This window comes from Mustela putorius, unplaced genomic scaffold (genome assembly GCF_011764305.1).
Source record: "Mustela putorius furo isolate JIRA1106 unplaced genomic scaffold, ASM1176430v1.1 tig00000450_pilon_pilon_pilon, whole genome shotgun sequence".
Taxonomy (NCBI): domain Eukaryota; kingdom Metazoa; phylum Chordata; class Mammalia; order Carnivora; family Mustelidae; genus Mustela; species Mustela putorius.
The window spans coordinates 12,440,573-12,464,721 of NW_025421385.1; the positions used below are offsets into that span (position 1 = coordinate 12,440,573).

The 24,149-nt window shown below is 44.9% G+C and overlaps 1 protein-coding gene across 2 annotated transcripts in view; it reads left to right on the forward strand.

Moving 5' to 3' along the window:
- Positions 1 to 24,149, forward strand: part of CNKSR3 (CNKSR family member 3) — an 88,816-nt gene that overhangs the window by 34,151 nt on the left and 30,516 nt on the right. Inside the window, exon 2 of one of the 2 annotated variants that reach the window (XM_004778190.3) lies at positions 20,117 to 20,280. The exons of the other annotated variant lie outside the window; for it this stretch is intronic. Coding sequence (XP_004778247.3) covers positions 20,117 to 20,280 — 164 coding nt within the window. The remainder of the gene's footprint in view (positions 1 to 20,116; positions 20,281 to 24,149) is intronic. 2 annotated transcript variants of the gene reach the window in all.

Genomic DNA, 24,149 nt, shown 5'->3' on the forward strand with positions numbered 1-24,149 from the left:
ATTCAACATGTAATTCTGGATTACCTCCCCTGTGTCAAGAACTGGCTTGGCTGTTGAGGGTATGATGATGGACAAAAAGCAGCCTGTTCTTGTTTTCATGGAGCTTGTGTTTCGGAGACAGAAACCAACCATGCAAATAATGAATTAGAAAGAAAAGTGCCATGAGATTTAGAATCAAGGGGTTTTGTATTGAGGACAAGGGAACTCTTCCCTCCAGAAGGGGTGTTTGAGCTGAGATCTGAGGGCTGAGTAGGAGTGCCCAAGTAAAGAGGCCATGGGATATCTTCAGATTCTATACTCACTCTTTTTCTGTAAATGTAATATGCTGTTTAGTATTTTATTAAGCTCAGACAATGACAGATGATAATTAGTCTTCAAATCTGGATGCCCAAATATGCTGTCACTGACTGTTTTTATCTGACTTGTGTATAGTACGTGTGTTAGGCTGGGTGAGGGAGGCTGAATGTATTGGAGCACAAACAAGGCATTGTGTTTTTTATTACACTTGAGGCCAGGGCTGTCAGTCAAGTCCGTCAGGCACTTTGTCACGTTACCGTCGCCTTGCCTGGGCTTGCCTACCCAAAGGCAGGTGCTCTTACCTTTAATTCGTATTACCTGTATTTGTTCTGAAAGCTGTTTTTGTTGAAACTTGAAGAGACAGAGGCTTGCAGCTAGAGTATGGACCGACTTATTGGAAATTTGCTGAATAAAGTTGGTTAACGCAGAGAAGGGACACCTGTCAGCCCGGTGTAACCGGCTACCAGAATATGATGCTGTTTATGGCATGATTTTTTTAATCCCCGCCCAAGTATAATCCTCACCGTGGAACTCATTTTCTGACTATCTCTTTTAGGAAAGGCATTTTAGCAGGGTCTTCCAAAGCACAGAACTTGTGATGTAGTAGAAGTGATTTTAGATGGTCTCACTAAGGCAAGGGAAGGCCGTGTTTGTGGCCAGCACGTCTTCAACACCTGTCACTTGCAATTTCCCTCTTACAGGAGGCAGGGCCTGGGAGACAGTTATATCCAGCTAACTTAGTTTTCGTTATATTTATGTTTCTGATACTTTGTTTATGGTAAGTGATACTAATTTATAACAGTGATTTAAAGGCTCTTTTAAAAATGAATTGGTTTTTAAAAATTTAGAAATGGCATCTAGTGTGGCAAAATCCTGAAGGTGGTTCTTAAACAAGTGGAGTTTGGGAGTACTGTCTTGGTGTAACCCGAATTTTCCCCCTGCCATCTGCCATTTGGTTTCAGGGACTTACTGAAGATTTGGATGTTAAAACACAATAAATACTGTGATAACACAATAAAATATTGCTTTACACCCATCAGTATGGCTCGGATTAAAAAAGTGGGTAGTATGGCTGTTGGTGAAGATAACAGAGACATTAGAACCCTCATAAAATTGCTGGTAGGAATGAAGAATGGGGAGCGATGGGTGGCTCAGTCTGTTGGGCTTCTGCCTTTGACTCAGGTCATGATTTCAGGGTCCTGGGATCATGCTCCACTTCTGGCTCCTTGATCAGTGGGGAGCCTGCTTCTCCCTCAGCCTCCCACTCTCTCTGCTTCTGTGTGCTCTCTCTTTCTCTGACAAATATAAAACCTTTGGAGAAAAAAAAAAAAAGAAGGAAAAATGGTGCAATCCCTTTGGGAAATAGTTGGGCACTTCTTCAGAACGTTAAACATAGAGTTCCCGGAAGACTCAGAAAATTCTTTTATAATAGGTGGTATATACCCAAGAGAACTAAAAGAAAAAAAGTATGTTTACATAAAAACTTATACAGAGGTACTCATAGCAACATTATTCATCATAGTCACAGAAGTAGAAGCAGTCCATATGTCTATTAGCCAACGAATGGATTAAGGAATATGGTACCAATGCAGTGGGATATTAGTCAACCAGAAAAAGGAATGAAGTATTGTCACATGCTATGATATGGATAAGGCTTAAAAATATGATAGTGAGTGAAATGAGCCAGACACAAAAGGCCACATATTGTGTGAGTCCATTTATAGAAAATGTCCAGAATAGGCAAATCCACAGAGACAGGTAGTAAGGACTGGGTGTTGGGGACACAGACTCATTGCTGATGGGTATGGGCTTTCTTTCTGGGGTGATAGAAATGTTCTCAATTTAGGTAGTGGTCATAAAACCTTGTGAAAATACTAAACATCGCCAAATTGTATACCTGAAAAGGGTGAACTTTATGGTCTGTGAATTACAGCTTAAAAAAAAATCTGGCAGCATGAAAATGTATGCATGGTCATAGAAGGTTTATTCTAAAGGTGTGAGTGACTGCCACTGCTTATGGGATGGGCTTCCTGTCCTTGCCCCTCTGCTACTGGGACTGTGCTTTTCCCCACACGTCCATGTGGCCTCTGGAGCCAGAATGCTAACATAGACTACCATGGGTCAGTGGGAACCTGCTGTGCAAAGCATAAGGTTGCATTTTTCTATCAACAGTACTACTCTAAGATTTGTGGGTTATTCATATATATTCTGCATGTGTAAGGGAGGGAGGATGGGAGAGTTAAAGATGCTGAATGGTAGTTAGAGTAGGGACAGGAGCACTGGGCTTCATACTGTGCTTGGTACTACAATGTGTACACAAGTTGTCACACACTTGAGAGGGACCCGGCCAAAGACCAGAGTTGCCAAATGGGGTTGAGGCTGAGAAAGTTCACTCTTGCCAGATGGGCACACCTATTTAAGGATTTATTCTAATGAACCTTTTCATTGATGCTGCTATAAATACTGACCCGAGATGTCTTAATAATAATAATAATAATAATGATCATAAGGTACTTCATGACTTGCAAACTACTTAGGAAAACTGTACTTCCTGTTATCTTAGTTTACTGCTAAGAAAACAGGCTTCTGAAGGTTAAGTAACTGTTCCTAGACCTAGGAAAACAAGATGTCAAGCCGGATCTCAAGCCCAGGTTGTCTGACCGAATGGCCGCTGTATTTTCATGCTTGCCCCACATGCTTTCCTGTTGTTATGGAATGTGTGGGTCCATTCATCCTGTATTCAGTCAACGGTTACTTACTGAGAGCTGCCTGTGTGCAAGAACCTGTTCTCAGTGCTGGAGATAGGCAGGTAATAAGAACATGAGAACCCTGACTCAGTGGTGCAGACGGCCCAGAGGGAGGAGACAGACAGGAAGCCATTAGTCTAACAAGCAGGGTAATTTCAGAGTGATGTCTTAAGAAGAAAATCAGAGGCCAGCATGAGAGACTGGCTGTGACACACAGATGGGCTTTTTAGATTGGATGATCAGAGCGTGTCTCCCTGTGAGGTGACATTTGAGTTGAGATTGGGGGACCTGAGAAAGCCGGGCAGAGATCTGGCAGAAGAGTTGTTAGGAAGAGGAACGTCTCGTGTATTCCATACCCTCAACATTTCCTATGTTCCTTATGGGATCACATTCTGAGACTTGAGTTTAAACCATTGGTCTGGTTCTCTTCCGTGTTCACATCTGTCATTTTGTACTTTTTGACAGAGCGCGCGGGTGAGTATGTGTTTACTGTATTATATATGGTCTAAAAATGGAGTATGACCCATGGGTTTTGCTTGGGTGACTAGAACCCCTGACCGCATTTCTATGGCCCCTTCCCGGAGCGATCGAGAGCAGCTTCTAGGTGAATTGGCTCAGATGCCGTGAACTCTATTCTAGGGAACGTGTCATTCTTCTGGAACTCTGAAGCAGGAAACTTTTGTCGGTAGTGTCATATCTGTCCAAAACAAGAACCAGGCGAACACCTGCACGTTTCAGGGCATGGTGGTGGTGTTTGGGGAGGAAGGGGTGGGAGGTTCCATGGACTGTGGTGCAGCGAACCCTCCAGTTTTATGGCGTTTCCCAGTTTTTGCAGCGTGGCTGTCACGCTCGCGTGTGCTTCTGTAGGCAGGTGCTACTTTTGTGTCTGGGTGTGTGGTGAGATGCAGGTCCGTCCCTGAGCCCAGTGAACTGGCGTGTTCCCCACAGAGGAGCACACTGCAGACAGAGTTAGATTTATTTTTTTCACTTTTCTCTTCTTTTTCTATAGCCTTCGGGATTCGCAGGTAGGTTTGACTTGTACTGATGGCTGCATTTTGTCTTCTTCGTGGTGGTGTCTCTTCCTGCCTTTGTTCTTGGAATGCTCATGTCTACAGAAGACCTCAAGTGGCCTAATGGCCCATGTTTGTATTTGGTCCCAGAAAAAGAAAACTTGCCTTTTTCTGTATTAAAGTTTTAATAAAGTAAGTTTGGGAAATAGAAGGAGAAAGTCTTGTGACTTCCACAGATATTCAGTCCTTGATTTATTTATTTATAAGCGAGAGAGAGAGAGAAAGAGAGAGAATGTGCTGGAATGGAGGAGGTGGGAGAAGGGCAGATGGAGAGAGAGAGGGAGAGAGACTCTCACACGGGCTCCATGCGGAGTGCGGAGCCCAGCCCGGGGCTGTCTCATGGACGTTGAGATGCTAACCTTAACCAAAACCAAGAGCGGGATGCTTAACTGACTGGGCCACCCCAGTGCCTTGGTTTTTAATCCTTTAAAGGCAGTCAGTTTTATTGGTGTATCCTCATGTCTTACAGTCACCACTGACCTAACTCACAGGCCTGTTTCTGCAGCTGCATTCAACAGTGAAAGGGCTAGAAAAGAATGGTCTCGATTTCTTAGAAAACAGAGTTCGTCTCGCCTGTCTTTTAGAGCGGGACCGGGACGACTGGGACACGAGTTGATACTGTCAGGTATTAGCAAGCACACGGCTGCAGGGGCCGTTGGTTTTCTCATCTGACCTATGATGGGAGGGCCGCTTGTCCTTTCATTGCCATTGCAATGTCCCATGGTCATCACAGATCGGAAACTAAGCTGCAAGGACTTGTACCGTTGCACAAAACCGTATTTTCCTTAGATCAGCTAAAGGACTGTGGGGGAACATTCTGCATTGGTGCACAGAGAGGCAGTATATGGAGGTGAAGGGGAGAGACCCGGCTCCAGCCCCCAGGGTGTGAGCCCTGCCTCTGGGTCGCCTTGGGTAGGTCACTTTGCTTCTCTGGGCCCTGGCTCTTCATCTCTGAAGTGGGAGGCTGGAGTGCGCACTCCCGGGGACAGGGGCAGGATGGAAGTTTTTAGATATAGAGGTCTCGAGAAGGGGCCTGCCCTGTAGTAGGTGACATTGAATCATTTTGCCAATTTATATGTGTAATTTTGTATATTTATTTTTACCAATTCTATTTTTCTTAATTTTGTATCGTAGGAAACCCGGTTTCTTGTTATCCATAGTATTTGGTAAGACGTCAGTCCTGTTGTATGTCTCATTAAAGACTTGAGAATTTGTTTGAAGCCATCGGTTCTCGGTTCTGCGGGTCTCCAGAGCGGACACAGTCCTCTGAGGGTCTGACCCGCATTTGCTCCCATTCGAGGATGTTTCTCTCTAGGGGAGGCCGGTAGCTTAGGCGTCATGGCTCATTCAGGCCTTTGACGTTCTTTAGCGTACTTTAAAAATCTGATTTGTACAGCAGGTCCGTATGAATGTTCCCACGTGGGGGATTTTTTTTTTTTTTTCTTCTGAATGGCTCCAAGCGCTCTTCTGTGAAGGGAGGGAGGGAGTGGGCCCTGCTGTCCCTGCTTCACAATGAGGAGGGATCCCCGGTGCGTGGGGGGGAGTCAGTAGTGCCACATCTCCAGTTAGGCCTAGCTGAGCCAGCACAGGACCTGCTTTTTTGTTTAATTCTGCTCCATTTTCTGGGCTTGTGTGATCTTCTTTTAGCCTTGAAAGTACTACTTTTTCACATCAGTAACTGTATACAGATAGTGCTAATTACATGTCCTGTTGATGGGAGCAGGCTGTGATATTTGAGCCCTTGACCTCTCTGTCAGTTGGAGGTTGGAGGATGCTGGTGTCTTACCGATTTGAAGATGGGTAGAGGGAGTTAGTGCTCTGAGATCATAGAATCCTAGAAAGACGGTGCTGCTGGGACCATGGGATCAACCTTCTGGCCACTGCCTTATACACCTTGGTGAATGGGTGGAGTGAGGGGCTCGAGGTCACGTAGCGGGTAAGATTGGAGCCACAGGGCTACACGCTCTGTCCCCCACACGGTACAGAAAATAAAAGGGTCTTTGGAACGAACATCGTGCAGGTAGCACAGGACATGGACATTTTGTGTTGGCCCAGAGTGTCGTAAACACTGGGTTTTCTGGAGAACCAGGAGAAGGCTTTCCTTTCATCACTTGGGGAAACCAGAGCCGACATCTGTCAAGCCGTAGTTGTGGCCGACTTGTGGGAATTTTGTGTGGAAGCTGCTAAAAGATTCTCCCCCTGCCCCACTGTGGGCTGCAAGGGTTGAGACCTTCTGTTTCTCTTTTCTGGTTGCCACTATCCACAGCTCTTGTGACAGGGGTTAACGAAAGACCCAGAGGAGGGGAGGGTTGGACAGGTTGGCCAAGAAGAGCAAACCCCATCGGTTTATACCCCTAAGCGGTGGTCTTCATCCTCAACCAGGATTTTCCTTGTTTTCATCTCTTCCATCCAACCAGGATTTGGGTGCCTTCTTTATACCAGAGAGTGTGTGTGGTGCACCTACAGTGGCATAAAGACTTCTTCCCTAGGAATACACATGCTGAAGACCCTAGGTTTTCGATAATATTGCCCCAGTCTTGGCACTTGGGTGGCTCAGTGGGTTAAGCCTCTGCCTTCAGCTTGGGTCATGATCTCAGGGTCCTGGGATCGAGCCCCGTATCAGGCTCTCTGCTCGGCGGGGAGCCTGCTTTCCCCTCTCTCTCTGCCTGCCTCTCTGCCTTCTTGTGATCTCTGTCTGTCAAATAAATAAATAAAATCTTAAAAAAACAAAACAAAACAAAAAACAGCTCACAAGTTTCCTAAGTCTAAAGGAAGAGCAAGGATTGTCGGGCTAGTTCCTATATCCGGATGAGCTGGGGCCTCCCGCCGTGCACTATCTGAAGGGAAGCCTGAGGGACGAGGAGGCAAGATCATTCTAGGGAGAAGGAACGTGCTTTGAGGTAGAAAGGAGCTTGAGATGTAGATGAAGCGGATTAAACCAGTGTCCAGCATAGTGGTTGGGGGGAGTGTGGGGCACGAGAGAAGTTGGAGAGGCAGGTAGGAGGCTCACACACCAGATTGGGCTTCCCAGGCTTGGATTTTTCCCTAGTGCAGTGGGAAGCCAGTAGGGCTTGGAGCAAGGGCGTGGTGGTGAAACTGTGTTGGGAAGGCTTTCATGAACCTTGACAACATTCTATTATGTGAAAGAGGCCAGTCACAAAAAACCATATATTGTAGGATTCTATTTTGGGGAAATGTCTAGAATCTGTTATGTGAAATAACCAGGCAGATCCACAGATTTAGAAAATAGATCAATGGGTGGGGGTGTTCCTAGGGGTGGGGGTGTGAAGCGGGTTGTGTGTGTGCGTGTGTTGGGGGGGTTGAACATGTGCTAACGTCAGTTGCGATTGTGTTGCAGGACTCTGGATATACCAGACTCATAGACTGGTGAATGCAGTAGGTGGACTGGATGGTATGTGCATTATGTCTCCGTCAAGCTGTCATTTAAAAAATCAGAGAAGAGCCGCCTGGGGTCTTGGTGGGTTCAGCGTCTGCCTTCAGCTCAGGTCGTGATCCTGGGGTCCCTAGATGGAGCCCCATGGGGCAGGACGGGCTCCCTGCTTGGCTGGGAGTCTGCTTCTTCCTCTCCCCCTGCCCCTCCCCCTGCTCCTTCTTTCTCTTTGTCTCTCTTGCTCACACACTCCTTCCTTCAACAAATAAATAAAATCTTTAAAAAAATTTCAGAAAAGACTGATGGTGCCTCACCCAGCGCCGTTGCCCCAGGCAGCTGTCCTCAGATTAGCAGCTGTTTTTGGCTTTTCTCTACCCTCCTTGTGTCGGAGCATCCCTGCTGCACTACCCCCCCCCCCCCGCCCCCCGCCCCGCAAAACACATCAGCTGATGATGATGTCAGCTTCTTGCCCTCAGACTTCCAGCTTCCTGGTCGCACGTGGGTTCCTGGGCTCCCGTTCACAGTGCTCGCCAGTGGTTTAAATTCTGACCCTCCTGCTTATTGGTTATGTGACTGCAGGTCAGGTCCTTAAAAACTCTCTGAGGCCCAGTTTCTTGTCTTCGAAAAAACAAACAAACAAACAAACAAACAAAAAACTTAAAATTTTTATTTTCACATTTACTAGCACTTATGCTTTAAGAATATTTAACACATTTAATCATCCAGATAACTCCACAAGATAGGTACTGCTATCTTTCCATTTTGTAGATTAAAAAAACCGAGGCACAGAGTGGTTAACTAACTTGCCCAAGATCACACAGCTGGGAAGGAGCAGAGCTGAATCCAGGCAGTCTGGCTGCAGAGGCCCTATTTCTTAATTACTCTGTCTTGCCGCTGATCCTGGCCTGTAAAATAGTTTAATAATAGCCCTGTCCTTGCTTTGCTTACAGTCCTTTAATCCAATTACTTGAACATAAGTTGTAATGTTGCAGCATTTCTGCGGCGCTCAGCATGGTAACTAAAACATAGTCTGTGAGTTAATGTACTTAATTAAGTCACTTTCGCATCCTTTCATTTCTTCTTTGACCACTTCAGACCCTACAAGGATTTGGGTGCCGGGTTAAGGTCTGGGTTCTGTCTTACTCCCATCCTTCGACTGGCCCAGTGTCTTGGGGAAGCCCTCTCTCATTTTGGCTTCCTCGTCAGTGGAGTGGAGGTCCTTCTAAGCATCCTCCCGAGGATCATCGCACGGAGCAGTGAGATACTGTACGTGCAGGTGCTCTGTAAACCTTTCAGCCTCCTCTTGACCCAGTGGCTTCATTTAATGTGCAGCCCAGCTGTTGGGACGCTTCCCTTGGAAGCAGTGATGGCAGTGTTGGTAGAGGGCTAGACGGACCGGTGGCAGTTTTTCCCAGGAAATCAGCGGAACAGAAGTGACGGATGGATTACGTGCACCAGGGTGCTTTTCCCCGGGTGGTATGGACACCCAGCTGGTGGGCAGAGCTGAAGACCAGTTTCCAGGCTGGCAGACATGACCACCACCTGGTCCACCTGTGGAGTTGCTCTCTGCCGTGCTCTAAACTTAGGCTTGCTGCGTGCAGGGAACTAGTTCATTCTTCCCTCCATTCAGCATAAGCATGCCCATGACAAGAGTTGGAGCCATTGTTTGGTTTTAGAGCAAATCTAATCGAGAGTTCTGGCAAAATAAGTTGTGTTGGGGTGGGGGGAGAGCACAGCTTAACTCTGAGCGAAGTAAGTTCTTTTCTCCTCTTCTACATCTTGCTCCTAGCTCCCGCCCTTGGGTCCAAGTATTGCAGAATTGGATACGGTGGTTTGGTTACTGAATTACAGCAGCCAGCCTTGGGAAGTACATGTTTATTTTCCCCAGAGCCTGTGGAATCCTTTATGTTCCTCTCCACGACTTTGTTTTTGTTTTTAGAGTCCAAAAAATTGTTTGGCATTTTGTGTTGAACATCTAGTAGGATACATTTGTGTAAGCGTGCATACGCGCAGACGCGTGTAGACATCCTCAGACACTGAAGTCAACGTCAAGTTTCTTCCTTGCCTTCAGTGTTACCTTTCATGTTCAGGATATCTTTTTTGAGGGCCGCAGGCAAGGCGGGAGGACTCAGAGCTAAACAGTGAGGGCTGCCATTATCTTCTGAATTCTGATCATCTTTTTAGACCATTGGTTCTTTGGTTGATTCTGATTTGCATCAGAGTTTGCATTTGTCAGTTCTTTTCTAGTGATTTAGATCAGGATAAGCATCTCCTGAAAAAGATGACTTCAGACAATATTGCTTTCATCTCCCTTGTCCCCAGAGTGGACGCTTCTCTCTGGGCACTTCTCCCTACAGGGCTGGTGGGCTCCGGACTCTGAAGTTTCGGCAGGACGGGTCCCTTTCACAGTGTTGTGCTGGATCGGTTGAAGGGATGGGAGGAGACAGGGTCAGATTGCAGGGCCTACGACTCTGACGCAGACTTTCCTGGTGAAAATTGCCAGCTGGAAGGCATTACTTACCAGGGCAGAAACCTCAAACGAGGGTAGGCCGTTTGACTGACTGTTCTCTGGGTAACTTGAATCCTTGAACTAAGGTAGTTTTTCTATTTTTACTTCCTTAAATTATCCTGGCATGGATAGATTGGCTATTTCCAAGTTTTGTTTCAGTAACGGATCGTCTGCTTTGGTAGTGAAACCCAGAAAGCGGTTTTTTCTTGGTTCCATTTTCTGATGTCTTGGGAACGACAGAAGTCTTAGAAGACATGAGTGCCTAGCAAGAAAGCAGAGTTTGCTTTAGAAACAAAATGCCGACTGCCCTCTGCTCTCCTTGTTGTTACTTTTTGAGAGAAATGGAAGCCTGGGTTTGTTGCTACATAGTGGGTCAGGGATGTGTGGACCAGCTTTTCCCAGGTGGTTAAGAATACGAGCTTTTACTTTGTCTTCAGCATTACTGTGCTCTCAGCTTGGTGCCCTGAAAAAATGTCCAGTAGCTTATCCTTCCTCCTCCAAAGCAGTTACTCCATTCCATCGATACGGTGAAGGAACTTGGTTCCTAACTTGGCTTCCAAGGCTCCCATTGCTGGATCTTTCCATGTGTTTGGGTTTCATACTGCTTGTGCTTTAAGGCAGAGGAGTCCTTAGGGATGGCTTCCTGTGGTCGGACTCTAATCAGGGCAGAAAACCCAATAGAGTTTTCCAACCAAGACCAAGTTCATTCACTTGCTAATTATTTTTGGCTTTGAGGCTGTTTGAGATTTAAGTTTCTGGGCCAGTTATTTCCCTTCTTCGCACTTGGCTGTCATAATGAAGGTAACTCGTGCTCGCTCAGACATGTTACAGGAACATACACTTGCAGACCTGGAAGGAACCGAGAGGTCCTCCAACCCAGCTTTGCAGACATTGTGTTGTGGACCCCTTTCCTCAAGTTACCTTCTACTGGACGTGTGACAGGACGAAGGAGAAAATCAGTGTGAGTAGTGGTAGGTGTGGGGCCCAGTTCTAATCCAAGTCAGCTCATCTGTGTGGGAGGAACTCAAGAACTGGGAGTCAAAGCAGTTTAACCAGAGTAAGGCAGGTACGCCACGCGGTAAAGGGCACAATAAGATACCATTTCCTTTTTCCTTTTCTTTTTTTTTTTTTTTTTAAAGATTTTATTTATTTATTTGACAGACGGAGATCACAAGTAGGCAGAGAGGCAGGCAGAGAGAGAGGAGGAAGCAGGCTCCCTGCTGAGCAGAGAGCCCGATGCGGGGCTCGATCCCAGGACCCTGGCATCATGACCTGAACCGAAGGCAGAGGCTTTAATCCACTGAGCCACCCAGGCGCCCGATACCATTTCCTTTTAATAGAAGGCAGATCAGTGACTACCAGGGACTGTGGGGAGGGAACTGACTGGCAGCAGGAACTGTTTGGGGGATGGTAGAAATGATTATCTCACGATCGAGGTGTGGTTACATGACTGTATGTATTTGTCAAAAAAACCTCATTGTTGAGTTGAAAATTGGTGAATTTTATCATGTCTCAAAAAACCCCACAAAAAACAACAAAAAACCGACCCAAAGGAAATAATACACTGGATAAGAAGTTGTAAGGGGCATCGTAAAACATGTTTAAGATTTTTGTGGGGGAGGGGAGATAACATTTTCTCAGCTTTTTAAATTCAGTGTAGTTATAGAAAACGATTCTTTCAAAAATATAAAAAGAAAAGAAAAAAACCCAGATTCACTTCAATCCAGTCTCGTCTGTTTTTCCACTTGGCAGATTGATCATCACTTTGTACTCATCACTGCTGTGAGTTATACCAGGGGTTGGTAGAGGGCCAGATAGTAAATATTTTAGGCCTTGTGGGCCGTTCAGTCTCTGTCACAGCACTCAGTTCTGTCACTGTAGCGTGACAGCAGTCAGAGGCAGTAGGTATGCCAAAGAATGAGGCTGTGTTCCTGTAAAACTTGACTTACAAAACACGGCAGTGGGTCTAATTGGGCCTTTGAGCTGTATTTGCGAACCTGGGAGTTATGTTCCTTTTGGAAAAACTCAGCAAAGCGGGTGTTTTCTCCATTCTCACCGGGAGGATGAATGTCTTAGAAAAGGGGGGAGTACAGGGAAGTCGGGAAGAGAACAGGCCCTCCAGGGCTGAGCTCACAGACTTGGATCTGTAAAGGGTAGGGTGGTTTTGCGGACACCGAATTATGGACGATGAATTAAGAGGAAGAGGGGACTGAGTGTGGCAGCTGGTTTCTAGATTATTGTAGAAACCTAGGTAAGAGGATTTAGCCAGGATGGTAGCTTGGGATGGAGAGTTCCTAGGGAAGGGCTACTCTAAAACCTAACATAAGAAATAGACATTTCCAAAGGAAAAGCTAAAGATTGAAACTTTTTTTTTTTTTTTTTTTTTTTTAAATCACAGAGCAAATATATATTTAGGGTGTGATTTCTCATTAACGGGATGGCGATGCCACATTTCAGTTGATTCTTGTTAGATCTGATCATCATTGCTTAGAAACATCAGTTCTACCATTTTGATAATTTGCTGTACTTGTATTATCTTCTTTGCTTCCCATGCTTCTCCTTGTCCTCTTGAGATCTGTGAGGGGGTACTGCGCATCCTGAGCCAAAGTAGGCGATGTGTGGCTGCAGTTTCTTCCCTCTAAGTGGATATAGGGTAGGCTAACAGGGGACAAAGAGGGTGGGGTTGTGAGGAAACTGGATTCTCCTTATTCTTCTTTTTTTAAAATATTTTACTTGTGTATTTCAGAGAGTGTGCATGAGCAGGGAGAGGGTAGAAAGAGAAGCAGACTCCGGAGCCCAACTCAGTCTTGGGACTCTGGGATCATGACCTGAGCCAAAGGCAGATGTTTAACTGACTGAGCCACCCAGGTGCCCCAAATTGGGTCCCTCTAAACTAAAGGGTAGAACTGCTTCTGTCAGAGGCCTCAAGGTGTGTGCCTGCTGTCTCAGGCTGCCCCCGAGAGGTGGCCCTTGGACCCTCTCTCTTTCACCTGTTACCTAGAGACACTGGGTGCAGTTTTGACTTCTTCAGGAAAGGTCAGTTAGTCAAGGGCATGTCCAACCAGGTAAAAAGAATTCCTCAGTCCTTCAAAATTACACACCCTGTGCCTCAAACAGAATGTTATTGCCAAAACTCAGATTGCTATATTTAAACCAGTTTTATCAGCTGGTTTTAAAATTAAGTCCTAGAGACTTCAACGAAACAAGGGTGACAAAAGAAAGTCATTCCAAACGGATATAGTTGGGTGGCTCACTTCATTAAAAGGGCACTTGGAGGTCCTACCAGTATACCATGATATTGAAATTGGTTTTGCTTGGTTAATTAAACCACACCGAGCTTTGGTTTGATACCATGTTTGGGAGATACTATAACATTGTGGATCAGGAGTGTCAGCCAGTTGGGAAGGCAGAAGAACTTTGCTGTGAGGTTTTAAAAGTATTGGAAACAGTCAACAAAACAAAGAGGCAACCTGTGGAATGGGAGAAGATATTCGCAAATGACACCTCAGACAAAGGGCTGATATTCAAAATCTATAAAGAACTCCTCAGACTCAACACACACAGAACAGATAATCACACCAAAAAATGGGCAGAAGACATGAACAGATACTTCTCCAAAGAAGACATACAAATCATTAACAGACACATGAGAAAATGTTCATCATTAGCTATCAGGGAGATTCAAATCAAAACCACATTGAGATACCACCTTACACCAGTTAGAATGGCCAAAGTCAACAAGACAGCAAACAACAAGTGTTGGAAGGATGTGGAGAAAGGGGAACAGTCTTCCACTATTGGTGGGAATGCAAGTTGGTGCAGCCACTTTGGAAAATAGGTGGAGATTCCTTAAGAAATTAAAAATCGAGCTACCCTATGACCCTGCCATTGCACTACTGGGTATTTACCCAGAAGATACAGATGTAGTGAAAAGAAGGGCCATCTGTACTCCAGTGTTCATAGCATCAATGGCCACAATCACCAAACTGAGGAAAGAACCAAGATGTTCTTCAATAGACAAATGGATAATGAAGATTTGGTCCATAAATACAATGGAATATTATGCCTCCATCAGAAAGGATGAATACCCAATTTTTGTATTAACATGGACGGGACTAGGGATGATGCTGAGTGAAATAAGTTAAGCAGAGAAAGTCAGTTATCATATGGTTTCACTTACTTGTGGAGCATAAGGAATAACATGGAGGACATGGAGAGATGGAGAGGAGAAGGGAGTTGGGGGAAATCAGAGGGGGAGACAAACCATGAAAGACTGTGGACTCTGAGAAACAAACTGAGGGTTTTGGAGGGGAGGGAGTAAGGGATTGAGTGAGCCTGGTGGTGGGTATTAAGGAGGGCATGTATTGCATGGAGCACTGGGTGTGGTGCATAAACAATGAATTTTGGAACACACACACACACACATAAAATTAAAAAAAAATTAAAAAAAAATAAAAGTATTGGGAATTCCAAGAATATTTTGGTTAGGTATAAACATATGACCCAAGTCTTGTTTCCTTTCCTCCAATTCAGATCATCCAGAACTGACCCGTTCCCGAGTCCTTATCTGCTTCGTGGTGGAAGGCCGTACACTTGGTAGTTAATTGCTCCATAAATTATGTTGAATTAAGTTGAATATGTGAGATCTGAAATTGATCCCCGTGGTTGAAGAACACCGTATCCTTGATCCCGTTTGCTCTTAAGAGTCCTGAGTAAGACACGAGTTCATAAGTCTTAACTGAACCAATTTCTGAATCAAACAGAACAAAACCCTATGGTTAAAACATGCTTCAGTGATCAAAAGTACCAGGTGTAAAATGCTATAAGACCACTCTGGGCTCACTCACTGTATTTGCAGAATTAGAGTTTTTGCTGCCTTGAGTTGTATAGACCAAAGGCATAGCCACTAAGAGGTCTTTCCAGGGGGCCTCACCTGCAGAACAGAGGGTGATCTAGGCAGTGACCTGATTTTAGTCTCCCACAGAAAAGAAGAAGAGACTATTCCTATATTTTCTCTAGTGGAGCATTTACTCTAACTATTTCACCTTCATGGACTCAGCCTTCCCACATTTTAAAGATTTTATTTATTTATTTAACTGAGAAAGATCACAAGTAGGCAGAGAGGCAGGCAGAGAGAGAGGGAGGGAAGCAGGCTCTCTGCTGAGCAGAGAGCCCGATGCAGGACTTGATCCCAGGACCCTAAGATCATGACCTGAGCTGAAGGCAGCGGCTTAACCCACTGAGCCACCCAGGCGCCCCCTTCCCACATTTTAGAGAGATTAGTTAATTTTTGTTTGTTTTGTTTTGTTTTTATTGTTTTTATTTTTTAAAATTTTTTATTGTATTACATTAGAGACTAACTAATTAATAAAGAACTTTTTGTGTGGGACAAGTATCTTGTCAAAGACTGGAGTTTCACTTTCGAGTTTTGTTCTGTGTATGGTCCTTTCCTTAATATAGAAAGGACCTTCTTTAATCTTGCCACATTGAGACGGGCAGCGCAGACCTGTCGATGGTATCAGCGACTGTAGTTTCCTTCTCTCTGATTACTCGCTGGCATGGGAAAATGAAATCAGGGGACTTGTACACCGGAGTGGCTTTCATATTTTTGTGAAGTTCCTTGTCTGTCTGCACGCATTCATTTATTGGCTCCACAGATACTGTTAAGCACCGACGTTGTTGGAGATGCTGGGGGATAAACAGGGAGCAAAGGGAAGTCTCTGCTTTCCTGGTGCTTCTATTCTTGTCTCAATCAGAAAACACATTTGGGTGGAATCGCTGATGGGGGCAGGTTCCGTGTTTGGGAGCACCTCCTGGGGAGGACCTAAGAATCTGTAGTTAACTGTGTTCCCGAGGAGGGGCCATCTAAGCATTTGGGGGTTTCTGTGTCTCCCTAGCAACTTTTATTCTGAACACTGAGCAAATTGAGGAGTTGAACAAATCACATTAGAGTGATTACCATGTGCTTCATGGCGTTCTCAGCCCATTACCAGTAACTGACATTTCAGTTTTGTTACGGGTCTGTGCAGCAGGCAGTGCTGGTACCCTGTCTTACAAACCAGGGAACTAAGTCACTTGTTCCCCTAAGCAAGAAGCAAGACTCGAATTGGTACTCAAGCTCTTCACCATGGCCCTGTCTGCTTCTACCTCTGGGTGAGAGATTCCTTGTTTTGCTTCTCCCGTTTGGGATTTCTTTGAAAGTTTGAGAGTATTCCGTGCCAGATTTGGGGGCAGTGGAGGGAGTCTGGGCCTCTCTCCCTGTGGTTTGCATTCTTTGGGAGCTCCCTTTCCTTTCCTTCCTTCCTGATTCTTTCACATTGAATTATGTGTTTAATTTGTCTGAATGGTATGTGTTTAATTTTATTTAATGATGTGTGTTTCTCTCCGTTCCGCTAGATGTTCTGTAAATTCCTCGAAGCAAGGATCTGGCAAATAGGTACATGTGACAAATGGGTCAAAGCGTGTATTGCAAATTCTAAAATGATTAGACCAGTTTACTTGAAATTGGGGATTTTCCTGTCCTTTGTGGGACCGCATAATAGTTTAATTTAGCTGTTGACAAATGTTTCACTTTATTCTGATCAGTGGGATGTGAATAATAGGCCATAACATGTTAGAATAATGAAACTGGGGCAATATATATATTTTTAAAGATTTTATTTATTTATTTGACAGAGAGAGAGATCACAAGTAGGCAGAGAGACAGACAGAGAGGGGGTGGGGGGAAGCAGGCTCCCCGCTGAGCAGAGAGCCCGATGCGGGGCTCGATCCCAGGACCCTGGGATCATGACCCGAGCTGAAGGCAGAGGCTTAACCCACTGAGCCACCCAGGTGCCAAGACTGGAGCAATATTATTGAAAACCTAGTGTCTTCAGCGTGTGTATTCCTTGGGAAGAGGTCTTTATGCCACTGTAGGTCTTTATGGCATTCTTACTTGATAATTCTCCTACATGTTAGAGATTTTTGATTATTTGAGGTTAGGTCATTGGTATTTCCTCAGAATCTTCAAGGACATTCTGTCCCTCCTTTCAGGGAAATGTTCTTCTTCTGTATTCTTCAAGTTCTCAATCTCTGATCACGTGGACAACTTTCATCCTATCAAGAACCCGCATTGCACCTGCCCCACAGCTTTCTCTGTGTCCAAAATACCTCCTCATGCTCTCAAGCTACTCCTGAAATCCTTTTCCCTCAGTGAAATTCTTCAGTTAATTAAAAGAGGAATCCGGCCTCATCTTCATTTCTACTTATTACTCCGGGAAGAAGTTTAATGAACTTTCGTGGTGCATGGTTTCTTCCCTTTAATTTTAATGGACTTAGTTATTGTGCCCATGAAAACGGATAGGAATCTCTGTTTTATGCTTTACTTTGCACAGTGAACTTGCTTGGCCCAGTAAACATGGATTTCAATTCTGCCGGTCCCTGGTCCCTGTGTATTTTGTCTAAGAAAGAGTTTATGACATGTGGATGAAGAGGAACTGAAACCCTGTTACATTTGTGTTGGCTTAACGGGGCTGCTGTGAAAACGCACCACGGACCGGGTGATGAGACAACAGAGATTAGTTTCCTCCCAACTCCAGAGCCTGGAAGTTTGAGATCCCGGTGTTGGTGGGGCTGGCTGCTTCTGTGGCCTCTCTCTTGGCTTGTAAATCTCTTTCTTCTCCCTGGGTCTTCACACAGTCTTGCCTCCGTGTGTGTCTCCTCTTCTTATAAGGACACACCAGTTATCTTGGATTAGGGCCCATCCTGATGATCTCATTTTAACCTAATCACATCTTTAAAGCTTTATCTCCAAGTACAGTTACTTTCTAAGAGCTAGGGCTTAGGTTCAACATATAATTTTGGGGAGACACAATTTGGCCATAACAAATTTAAATGTATAACACGGTTGTCCTAAACTTTTATGATAATTAAAACAAAAATTCCTTTTAAAGCTGAAAAATGGGTGAGGGCGGAGGACATCCGGATAGAGAGAGGACTGCAGGCTATTGCTCGTGATCTGGCTTAGAACTGGCTAAGTGATTTACCCTGAAATTCATAGTAATGAAGACTTTTTGTTCAGATTCAGTGACAGTACTTCCTAAGTACCTCTAAGGTTTCGTGATTCTCTCTTAGTAAGTGTTTGTAATTAGACCTTACTGCTTATCTGGGAAGATGCTTGGAGGGGAATTTTTATATTCTTGTGTTTCATGGGTAGAAGGAACAGAGCTTGTGTCCATTAGGCCTTGATCTGAATTTGAGGCCTTTTCTTGGCATCTTAATCCTTCTCTTGGCATCTTACCAGCCATGTGGCTGTGGACAGGTTATGTGTTCCCCATGCGCCCTAATTTAGGTATCTAGAGATTGGGAAGGGAGCTGTCAGGAGGCTTTCCTTGGCTCTGGGCACTTGTTACTACTGCTCATGTACATCGATGCCGTTGCTCTGTAGACAACTCTGGGTGGTGGATCCTGGAGCGCAGCCCCTGCAGCCCCTGCAGCCCCTGCAGCCTTGGGGCTGAGGCTCCGTCTTCATACCTGCTGCCTTGGGTAGTCTCCGGGGCCCGTCTGACTCATGTGCCCTGATGGCCACTTGTGGCTCTCGGCTGTCAGAGTGGAGCTGGGCTTATGTCAGTGTCTCTAATCTGGCCTGCAGTGTGATGGAACCTCTCAGTGAGAGAGGCATCACATGAGGGAAGATGGGTAGTTTCTGACGGATCATCTTATATATATTTTTTTAACCTCCTCTTCCTGTATTTGAAGGAGTCCCCAAATATTGATAAGGACATTGTTCTTTTTATATCTGCTCAGGAGGCAAATGATGACAGTGTGTGGGGCAGAGGTGTCATTTAGCCTAGCACATCGGCTTTTAAGATCCACGGACGTTAGTATAGCCAAAAGCCAGTACCAGACCTTGTGTCTACTTTTCCTAGTCCAGAGTACCCACCTGGCAGAGCTTTGGTGAGGGGTCAGTGAGTGTGTGTGTGTGTGTGTGTGTGTGAGAGGACAGCTGCATGCCTTCCACCTACTTTAGGGTGGTTAAGTTGAATTTTCATCCTCTGTGTTAGGATTAAATTTTTATAAGCCTCAGTGTTGGAAACACTAAGGTGGCATTTATTATTAGGCTTGAACTGACCAGTTGATTCAGTGTAAAATTTTATTCCGGTAAAACCATTGAAACAAGTCGACCAGAGAGTTCTCTGTATAGCATAAAGAACCCCAAGTTCTGAGAGGCTTACCTGTATAATTATTTTAGTCATTATAGAAGAGCATTAAAATACAACACTGTCAGCAGTATTACTGACCTGGAAGAAGTCCCATGAGTGAACCCACGGACCATGCCGTTCTCTGGTACCACTGCTGGTATCTTCTCCTTTGGGTTCTGTATTCATCAGAACTTTTTCAGTCACGAGGGATGGAAACCCAACACAAACAAGCTGAAGCTGGAAAGGGAATTTATTTTAATTCAAGTGAAAAATTATAGATCTAGAATGATCCTTAAGCAGGAGTAGATCCAGGAGCATAGTGGAGCATTTTCTTTCTCTCATGTGGATTTGTTTTCAGAAAACGGATCAGGAAAGGGACTGTCAGTATTCTGAAAGTTGTATCCTTATGACTTCCAGCTGGAAAGCAAGAACCTCTGTCTTCCTGTGTCCATATATCAAATATCAGGGAAGATTGTGATGGGTTCTGCTTGGTCATCTTTGAACCTCTAACTGGCCAGCGGGTAGAGTATTGTGGCCAGCGACTGTGGCAGGGCTCTAGATTGGCAAGTCCCCTGGGATCACAGGTGCTGGGACAGGGCTGGTGTCACATCCCTGCCTGGCAAACAGACATGTCTAGTATATATAACCAGCATTCCCAAGTTGGCAAGGGTTTAGTGTTTATTCTTTTAGTTGAAAGGGGATGGAAAGGTTAACTGTCATGAAACTGCTAAATCCATTATCTTAAGCTGCGCAGATCTGAAGACACATCTGAAAAGGGTCCATCAGGTGGGATATACATTGTATATCAACAGTGAAATAGTTGGACCATGAGTGGAGATACCTGGGAGGTTGATTTAAATGTGGGCAGTGTTTTGAGTCAAGGTAACAAAATGACAATAATGGACTTCTGCTTTTTTTGGTAGGGTTAGATGATTGCCTGCAGCAGTATGTCCACAAGTTTGAACGGGAGAAGATAAATGGAGAGCAGCTGCTGCAGATTTCCCATCAGGATCTTGAGGAGCTGGGGGTCACGCGCATTGGACACCAAGAACTTGTGTTGGAGGCTGTCGACCTTCTCTGTGCACTGGTTAGTTCAGGAAAAGATGATTTGTGCCATGATGATGTTCTTTAGAACCGTAACTCTCTCAAAATCCTCAACATTCGTGGTTGAGCCTAGCATTGTTTTCTATTAATGATCCATTGAACTGAGGCATGAGCTGAACACAGCATAAAAAAGGAACAACAGCATAAAAAGAAATCATTATCTAGACGAAGAGGTGGCAAACTGTGGCCTGCGGGTTAAGCCTGGCCCTTTATCATTGTCAATAAAGTTTTATTGGCATTGTCAATAAAGTTTTATTGGCATGCAGTTTTAATGAATAAAGTTTTATTCATTTCTGTGTTGTCTGTGGCTGCCCTCATTGCTACAGAGGCAGAGTGGTGTAGTTGTAGCAGGGACCTGGGGGTCCCCCAGAGTCCAGCGTGTTGACTGTCTTGCCCTTGAAGAAGCAGCTTGCCTTCTACAGAAAAAAGTCTGTGTTAGTCTCATTATCTTATCTTCTGTGGAGAGTGCGAAGAAGGAGACCGTCCTGAACGACAGTGCGCCTTCTAAGCTGAAATGAGAAATAGGTTCTGATTTCCGTGCCTGTTTTTGTTACCATGAAAAGCTTTTTTATATTTCACAGGTCTTTGTGATATTTAAATAGCCGACGCTTGGGCGGGCTGCAGTCGGCCTATGAAATGGAAGCTAGATGGGAAACAGTGTGAGAGCGTAGTTCCACTCTGCAGATGATTGAGCTTCGGGTGGAACATCAGTGAGCTCAGTGCTGCCAGGTTCTGACTCTGGCCCGACATCCGTGGCTGCGTGGGCTAAAAACACCTGTGAGGGCCTCGGGTCTGCTAACTGAATGCCACACGGTGGGATCTGCATCTGTCTGTCTCCATGCCGTGTCCAGGATGCGCTTTCCCCAACTGTCAGGATTTGGACCCACTCCGTGGCATTCAGGCTGGGTTAAGGAATGCCGCGAACCTGAGCCAGGGGTATATACAATTACATCACTGAGAATGGTGGGAAAGAATGTGCTCCCGGTTACGGTGCCACGGCCGCTCTGCGTTCCGTCGATTGTATAACACTCTCCACATTGTGCAAGTTCTTCTTCTTAAAATGGACAGAGCTTTGTCTCCGGCTCTGAGATGCGCTGCTCTTGTTTACAGAAGTAATGGGGAAATTATTTGTGGTTGATAAATGAGCTGCCACAGGGGAGACGCTGTGGCCAAGTGGTGTGAGTGTTGGCCTGGGAGGCAGGCTCTCTGCATTCTCGTCCTGGCTCTGCTCCACACTCCTCAGTCTCTGACCTCCAGGGAAACGGGGGTGTCTGTTTTCCCCATCTGTACAGTAACACTTTCTGGATGTGGCAGTGCTCGAATGTGTGTGTTGCATTGCCCAGAAGATGTCTTAGAGTCCTGTTTATTATTAAAGCTGTATGGTGTTTTTTTTTTTTTTTTATTTAAATACAGTGAAACATGTTTGAGTTTACTTTTATTATACTTTCTGGGAAGATCACTTTTCCATGTTTTCTGCTCATTTGATTTGTCTCTTTCAGCTTCAAGGAAGGGCTTTGAGCTAAATGACTTTGCAGTCGGCAGTGTGAGAGGTGAGGAGGAAGGGCCGTTGGAGGCACGTAGTGTGTAGCAAGCCAGGTGATCAACGTAGCAACTGCCTCTCTGCTCTCACCCCTTCTTTGCCTCTTAAAATATTGGACCGAAAGGAACAAAACTGGACAAATGCCAGAACCTAAAGCTGCATTTTATCTCCTACAATTTCCTTCTAATTTCCTTTGTAGACAAAGTTTGACCTCAGACTCATTCTGGACATGCTTTGTGCAGTAGAGTGCCAGCGAATGCATTGGACAGGAGGGGCACGGGGGGGTTCTCCTCCATGTGTCTGTGCCTTTTCTGGGTTGGGGAGGGTTTTAGAGCATTGGAGTGAAATGTTTTTTCATCTTGATATAATATCCTTATAGAATGTTCCTGTTGAAATGCATATGTTTGTTATTATGCTATCTATTTAATGCATTTCCACTATGTAGACCTTTGTATATATAAATTGGTGATAATTTTTCACCTTGAACAACCCATCCCTTGGGCAGTTAATGTATATTTGCAGTTGGCCCTAGGGTTATAAAAGAGGCTATAATGGAAACTTAGTTTGGTGGATGTTGGTTTTGTGATGGACAGGAAATGAATAGAATGTAGAAGAAAGAGGAGGCAACAAAACCACTGGAAAGTTCTGGAGAGAACAGGGCAGATAGAATGGATAAAAGCCTACACTAGGGAATAGCTATGGGTAAAGATTCCAAAACCAGTGAGCAGATGGCCCCAGAGACAGCCAGTCGTGGGTAGAGAAGAGAGCCAGGAGACAACACCACTGCCTTTTGCAAATACTGACTGGGGACTTGATTGTGAGGCAGAACCAAGACCACTTCTCAGGACTGAATGAGTCGGAGCCCAGGTTTTCTCCCTCTGTCCGGGGCAGACGCTCGAGCTGCTCTTTCAGCAGGACAGCTATTTGCCACATGCAACTATCTAAATTAAAATAAGTTAAAATGAACTAAAATTCACTTCCTCGGTCGCACTAAGCTATATTTTAGGTCATAGCTACTGGGGGCCGGTGTCTACCATATTTGGACAGTGCAGATAGGGAACATTTCCCTAACTGCAACAAGTTCTGCTTACTAGCACTGGTCTGGAGGGTGTGATTGAGGGTAAGAAAGTAAAATGGTAACCCATTTTTGTTGCCAAATCAACCAGACCCTAGTTACTAAGGAAGGCACACACACACACACATTAAATATTTTATAATTAGTTAACTATAAAACATTATATATGTCTTAAAGATTTTAGTTTGGAGAGAGAGAGAACATACGCAAGGGGGGAGGGGCAGAGAGGGAGGTAGAAAGAATCTCAAGCAGGACTCCATGCCCAGCTCAGAACCGGTTGCAAGGACTCCCATCTCGCGATCCTGATGAGATCAGGACCTGAGTCAGATGCTTAACGGACTGAGTCACCCAGACGCCCCGTATTGTTTAAGGTTGAAGTAGGTTGAGAAGGAGAATAAAGTGGGGATCGGTAGCACATGTCAAGTGATGCCCCTAAATGTATGATTAAATGAAATACCTGTAATGTATTTACCTGCCCAGGGCACTTCTGTGCACTCGTATATCCCTGAGATTACTCATTTCATCTTTTACCCATCTATGGCAAATCATGAAAAATGTTACCTTCTTTATGGGGAGAAATCATGCCGGGAAAGTAATCTTTGCTAAAATTCTGAATTTAACTGGATCTTGCTGATGAGTGTATTAAATGCCTTTAAGAAAAGAATGTGGAATATTTCTCTTAGGTTGTGACTCAGTTGTGCCAAGTTAGTGAGATGGTGTAGACTGTGTCTCTGGCCCTCCGTAATCACACGTGTTAGATTGGAGGAATGGAGAAAGAAAGTAGAAGAGAAGGAGAAGTTTCATCTTAGCTAAAATGTGTGTACTTAAGGCACCAGAAGAGTGAGAATCGGCCTTTTTCCTTCTCTTCTGCCTCCTGTGTGATTTCCCCAGCCAGACCGGAAGATCACCCCCGGATGGCTGAGCTCTAATGAAGCGAGACCCCCAGCCCAAGGGAGTCTGTGTGTGTATAGATTTTTCAGAGACTCGTTTCATTTCTTACGTGGTTTGTATCTTCTTTATCCTTTTATCTTAGCATAATTTCTGAAGGGGACAACTTTGAGGGAAGATAATCAGATCTGGTCTGGGAAATTATTCATTTTCTGTCTTTCACTGTGGGGCACTTAAGTCGGTCATCCTTTCCTGGCTATGTTTCTGCGTTAGAGGTTCTCTTGCGGGAATATAATCAGTGTCTTGTTCTCTTCTTGTGTGGAATGGGGTGGAAAGGGAAGGCATTATC